At 35.7% G+C, this 6,678-nt stretch overlaps 1 protein-coding gene across 1 annotated transcript; it reads right to left on the bottom strand.

Moving 5' to 3' along the window:
- Positions 1–1,545: 1,545 nt before the first annotated feature.
- On the bottom strand, positions 1,546–2,123 carry LOC107783458 (secreted RxLR effector protein 161-like). The gene is made up of 2 exons (XM_075248106.1): positions 1,974–2,123; positions 1,546–1,842 (listed from the first exon to the last, which is right to left on the bottom strand). The coding sequence occupies exons 1-2, from the start codon at positions 2,121–2,123 to the stop codon at positions 1,546–1,548; spliced, it is 447 nt and encodes a 148-aa protein (XP_075104207.1).
- Between the last annotated feature and the right edge of the window lie 4,555 nt (positions 2,124–6,678).

Genomic DNA, 6,678 nt, shown 5'->3' on the forward strand with positions numbered 1-6,678 from the left:
ACCAAATATATTTTTTTCTAGGTTGGACGCGACGCATCCACCCTCTTCTTCTATAGATGGAGTACCTTTTCTTCATATTTTTTCGCTTCAAACATCCTAAATCATAACACACAACGTAATTAGTCATAAAATCAATAAATGTTGAGCATTTTAAAGATAAAATAGAACCAAAAAGCAAATAAAACATGAGTAAAGTAACATTATAACATATAGGAATATGCCCAATATCACCACCCCACACTTAAACTATTGTTCGTCCTCGAGAAAAGTATAATTAACCTACAACATATTGAAAAAAATTAAGCTTATCGCTATCAAGCCACACATTTCAATTAACTTCAAGCACCCATAACTTTGGTTGATACCAACAATTAGCCCCTTGCATATGCATTTTCTAACTTTCTTCTCCATATTATAAACAAGCCAAGAACAATAGTGAACAGTTCAAAATAATCAAATAGAAACTTCGGGACATCTCAACATCAAAAACTGACTCTCTAGCATAACTACTTTCAGGCCAACTTACTCACTCTGACCGAAGAGCTTAATAAAGTCACATATTCATCATGAAACATGTGCCCTCACTACAAAATGAAGTGAGATAGTCCACACACTCAAATAAAATTGAACGTAATTTAGGGACTTCAGACAATAGAAGAACTCACTCACTCTCTGAAAGAAGTTCACATGCACATAAACCCATATGCTTGCCCATTATGTAAATCTCTACTAATGTAGGCATGCTCAGTCTAAAATCAATTAGGGATTTATCATGGTTGTAATGTCAAGTAATCACTTCAAGCGCAACTTTCTTCAACCCCACTTCAATTTCACCACAATATCACCCCAAATATATCCCACTTTCTTTAAGTACTACTTCAAGTAATCTATATTCTTTTTTTCCACTAGTGGTGAATTATTTTACAAAATAAGTGCACCTTTCTCCCTTTCATTGGTTTCACTCAAAAGCAACCCAAATCCCCTACTTACTTCCTTTAGCACTTATTTCACAATTAAAGTGCCTTAAGAGGTACTTGGATCAAAAGTCTCAATTAAGAACAAAAGGGTATAAGCTTGTACTATGAGCACCAAATAAAAGGTCTGCAGGCTCAAATAGCTAACTAGAGATGCTTTTATTTGTGGTATATTAAAATTCAAAAGGATTAAAGAAGGCCTAAAATCATATTTCAAACCGAGCAAAACCTAGAATTTCGCTTCAACTCACATGCAGAGCAAGTTCTAGACACAAATGTACTACATGAATCTACATAAAATCTCACTACACAATGGCACATGATTCAATTAGGATGGCTACATTCCAACTTTCAATTAAAGCAAGTACAGAGTTAAGCCACAAATTTAATGCACAAGGCACAACAATTAGCACATGAGTCAAAAAAATGAGCCTAAGCGTTACAAAAACTATTCTTCAAACGACACGACTGATCTTGAATCTTCTCCCTTATGAAATGGCAATCAATTTCTATAGGTTTTGTTCTTTCATAGTGGATGGAATTTGCTGTAATTTGTAACGCAACTTTGTTATCACAATATTAGCTCCATAGGTTCTTTAATATCTACCATTAGCTCCTTCAGTAAACCGTTCAACCATGTCAACTCTGCCACTGTATGTGCCATACTTCTGTACCCGTCTTTAGCTAAGCTCCTCGAGATAGTAGTCTGCTTCTTTGCCTTCCATGAGATAAGAGAACTCCCCAACATGATATAGAAACCTGTAATTGACTTCCTATACATAGGACATGATCCGCAATCTGAATCACAATATCCCTGAACTCTTTCTGTACTATTTCTTGACATGAGAAGTCCAAGTCCACGCTTATCCTTGATGTATCGCATAAAATGTAGTGCAGCTTCATAATAAGACTTCTTGGAGCATACATAAATTGGCTTAGATATTGCACTACATATGTAATGTCAGGTCTTGTGATTGTCAAATACAGAAGCTTGCCAACCAGTCTTTGAAAAGAACTCCTGTCCTCCAAGACACTGTCATCAGTGTTCCCATTCACAATCTTATCAAATTTTGTGCTTGTAAGTTTCAAGTTCTGTTCCATTGGAGTCTTCTCGGGCTTTGAACCTGAGAGTCCTGCCTCTGAGATCATCTCCAGGGAATACTTTTTCTAAGTCATAATGATACCTTCTGCTGATCTAGCAATTTCAATTCCCATGAAGTATCTCAATTCTCCAAGATCTTTCAGTTTGAAGTTCTGATGTAAGGCTGCTTTTGATGTGTTAATCTACTCTTGATCATTTCCTATAACAAGTAAGTCATCTATATAGACAAGTACAAGAAGAAACTTTCCATTAGTTGTTTTAGTAAACAATGAGTAATTATGCCTGCTTTAATGAAAGCCAGACTTGAAAAATGTTTGTGTTAGCTTCAAATTCCATTGCCTAAAGGCTTGCTTCAAGCCATAATAGGAATTGAGTAGTATACACACCCTATACCCCCCCCCCCCGGCTACCAAATCCTTGAGGCATAGTCATCTAAACTTTTTCATGTAAATCTCCATCTAAAAAGGCATTATGTACATCTATTTTGTAGATTGGCCATTTTCTAAGTGCAACAACTATTATAACAGTCCTCATTGTGGTCATTTTGGCCACATGTGAGAAGGTGTCATGAAAATCAATCCCCTCATATTGGGTGAGAAGGAGACCTAATATTACCATAGCTACCAGTCTGGCCTTAAACGTTTCTATTATTCCATCAGTATTGTATATGGACTTTTCTAGGAGGAAAATTTGCTACTTCCCAAGTGTTGTTTTGTTCTAAGCTTCAATATCAAGTTTCATAGCTTTGATCCACTTGTCATCTTATGCTCATGGAAAAATGAGGTTGGTTCAGTGTCAGAAGAAAAAGAATCTAGGTAGGATTGGAAAATATGAGAAAGATGAGAATAAGAAATGAATTGGTGTATAGGATAAAGAGATGAACCCGAGGATGCACATAGTCAGTAAGCCATATAGGAGGTTTAGAGATCCTACATGACTTCCTGACAAGTACTAGGATCGTACTTGTGTATGAATCTATATCATGAGTATCAAATGATGATTGAGCATGCAAAGAAGGAGCAGAAGAGGGAGAATGAGTAGGAGAGGAAGGAGAGTTAACAGGAGAATCAGAGAAAGTAGCAGGTGAGCCTGCTGGCTCATTGGAAAGGTCAAGTGTAGTGATTTCTGGTACAATATTGGTAGAAAGTTCTGGTTCTATGTTGGAAGAAGGAAAGATATTTGGGACTGGGTGACTTTGGATCAGGGATAACTAAGAATCTGTGTTTAGGGTGCCTGAAAGGAAACATCCCTTCTTTGAAGACAACATCCCTACTAATTATGAATTTGTTAGCAGAAATATCATATCCTTTTTATCCTTTTTGTGTTGGTGCATACCCCATGAAGAGCCCAAGAATAGATTTAGGACTAAACTTATCATGGAAAACAGTCTTTGTGGCATAGCAAACGCACCCCATTGTTCTCATGTGGCAAAAGAAGGTGGTTTTCTAGGGAACATCTCATAGGGAGATTTTCCTTGTAGAACAGAACTAGGAAGTCTATTAATGATGTAGGTTTCTATTAGAATGCAATCACCCCAGAATTTTAAGGGTATATTGGCTGGGAATCTTAAAGGTCTTCGTATTTCAAGAAGGTGTTTGTGCTTTCTCTCCACAACTCCATTCTATTGTGGAGCGTGCAGACAACTACTTTGGTGAAATATTCCTTTGGACTTGAAGAGATTAAAACAAAGAGTGTTGAAGAATTCAAGCCCATTGTCTGACCTCGCATATTTGACAGTACTACCAAATTGGTTTTCTACTAGTTGAAGAAAATCTTTCAAAACAACATACACATCACTCTTTATCACAAGAGAAAGGTCCATAGTATAGTCATCAACAAGAGTTAGGAAGTATTTGAAGTCATTATAAGTACATACTCAACAGGTTCCCCAAGCATTCATACGGACTAGTTCAAAAGAACAAACAAACTTAGAAGTACTAATGGGAAATGACAATCTAACTTGCCTAGCAAGAGGACAAACAAGACAATTGCAAGTAGATGGATTAGACAAGTACTTATTTATTTCAGGTATATTTAATAAGATTGTCATAGGGGCATGGTCCAGTCTTTGATGCCACGGAAAGCTTGAGCTTAGCTGATGTGAGACTATCATACAGTTGGAAGAAGAAAAGGTAGTAGCAAGTTCTAAAGGATTGAAGATATAGAGGTCTTTTCTGAGTCTACCAATCCCATTCACTATGCCACTGGAGAGGTCTTGAAAGATACAAAAATCAGGATAAAAGTGGACAGAACTATTTAACTCTTTAGTGTATTTGGAGATAGACAACATGTTATATCTGAATTCAGGTACATAAAGCACACCATGAATGGTTTTTGAGATAAATAGATTGCAAGAACCAATGTTAGTTATTTTAATGCTATTACCTTTAGGCAAATATACTGAGGAAGATTTAGGCTCAAGTATTTGAGTGATACTTGATAAGAGATTCAAGGATGACACCGTATGATTTGAAGCACCGGAATTAATAATCCAACAGCTTTGTTCAGTTAGTGATTTACCTGCCATGCTAGCAACTTCTTGTCACAACCCAAACCTCATATGTCATGATGGCGCCTATCGCAATACTAGGCAAGCCGACAACCACAATAAATCATACATTATTTAAGTTTGAAAATATGATAAAATAAGTTTAAGAGTAAAATCTCATAAATACTAATACAAAAATATCGTGACTCAATACAATATTACCCCAAAATCCGGGTGTCACTGACTACATGAGCATCTATACAATAACATGGTCTGAAACACTCTAGGAAAATAGAAAAATATAATAAAAAATAGAAGATGAAGGATGAGAGTCAAGGTCCGTGGATGCCAAGGCAGCTACCTCAAAAATTTCTGAATTAATAAAGCTCCAAAACCATCAACCACCGTACCCAAAAGTACCTGGATAGGTACACAAAGTGCATAGTGTTGTATGAATACAACCGACACAATATACTCAATAAGTAACAAGACTAACCTTGGGCTGAAAGCAGTGACGAGCTCAACAGGTACAGTCCAAATATAGAAATAACAGTACAGAATGTAGACATGCTTTCAAGTTCAACAGTTAAGCTCAAACAGGTAAAATATGCCACGTGTAACTGAAATGAGGAATGATACATCTCGATATCTACATGCCAATTGTAATGCAGAACAATGATGAAATCATGTGCATACTCTCAGAGTAGAAATCACTCAGTCTTCCCATTCACTCAATTCTCACAGTTACTCAATCCTCACAGTCACTCAATCCTCACAGTCAGTCAATCCTCTGTGAGCACGTGATTTTTGCCGCACATGAATTACTCCTACAGAATTCCAAAAATTAGATTTTTCCTTTTAATTATTTGTTATTTTAGGAATTATTGTAGAATTCTTTTAATTATTTGCATTCCTTGCGTGCATGTTTAATTTTAGTTAATTCATGAAAAATACAAAAATACATTGCATTTTCATCTAGGATTTAATTTTAAATTTTTTTAGATTAACTAGTAAATTAGTTTGTTTTACAAAAATGAAAAAATCACAAAAAATAACTCATTTTTGCATTGTTAAATTTTAGCTTCGAATTTTGTAGTTTTCCTTTAATTAGGTAATTAATTAGTTGTTGTAAATATTATTTAAGTAATTAACCTAAGTTGGTAGTATAATTTGGGTTAGGAATTAATTTAGGTTTTATTTTTATTTTGTAAAAAGAAAAGGATGTGAAATTAAAAAGAAATTGAAAAGAAAAAGAAAAGGATTTAAGGAATAAGAATTTTGGGCTCTTTTAATTAATATCCCCAAGACCAATCAATTACACCCCTTAACCCGCTCAAAATCGGCCAAGAACCGCTCCCCTACCCGGTCTGCTTTTCTCTATGACCAAACGACACCGTTTAGGTCTTTTAATCTGAACTCTTGATCTCCCTTGATCGAACGACTTGGAACTGGTCCCTCTAAAGTATATAATTATAATAAAACCCCCTACCCCCCTCTAACTCGTCTCTCTCACTTCACCTCTCCTTCAGAGGCTACCTCAAAACCCTAACGCCGCCCTTCCATCCTCTCCAAAGTTCCTGGTGCCGCCGCCTCTAATCACCCCCAAATCTACACCATGAAACCACCATGGCTCCCTATCCCCAATCTTTAACTGGTTTCCCTCGAGTCTTTCCAAAATTCTTCGAATCTTAAATCGAAGTTCTGAAACATAAAATCCCAAAATTCCAAAATCAGCAAGTTTAGTGAAGGTTGAGGCTGAAATTGACCTTATTCGTGTGTTTTCGTTTGAGAACACACGATTAAGGCCCATTCCATTCAAAATTGAAAAGCTCGAGGGTTAGTTTCAAGATGTTGTCCGCCTGGTTCTTAGGTATTTTCCGCTCCTTTTTCTTTCTTGCATTTTTCTTCTTCTTTTTCATTTAAATTCATCTTCATCTTTTCTCTGTCTCTTCTTTTCTTCTTCTTTGTTATGTTTTCGTTTTTAATCATTATTCTGTTGTATAATTAGATTGAAAACAAATTTAGTTTATTTTGTTTTGGTTTTTATTATTTAGGTCTAATTAGTTCATTTTCCCTTTTTTTATTTTTGTTTCATTCTAAAAGGTTTTCTGGTT

This window comes from Nicotiana tabacum, chromosome 3 (genome assembly GCF_000715075.1).
Source record: "Nicotiana tabacum cultivar K326 chromosome 3, ASM71507v2, whole genome shotgun sequence".
Taxonomy (NCBI): Eukaryota; Viridiplantae; Streptophyta; class Magnoliopsida; order Solanales; family Solanaceae; genus Nicotiana; species Nicotiana tabacum.

Coding starts and splice junctions, on each gene's coding strand:
- LOC107783458 (XM_075248106.1), bottom strand. CDS start 2,123: ATGATCTCAGAGGCAGGACTCTCAGGTTCAAAGCCCGAGAAGACTCCA. Junction 1,843..1,973: donor GGAGTTCTTTTCAAAGACTG/GTTGGCAAGCTT, acceptor CGATACATCAAG/GATAAGCGTGGACTTGGACT.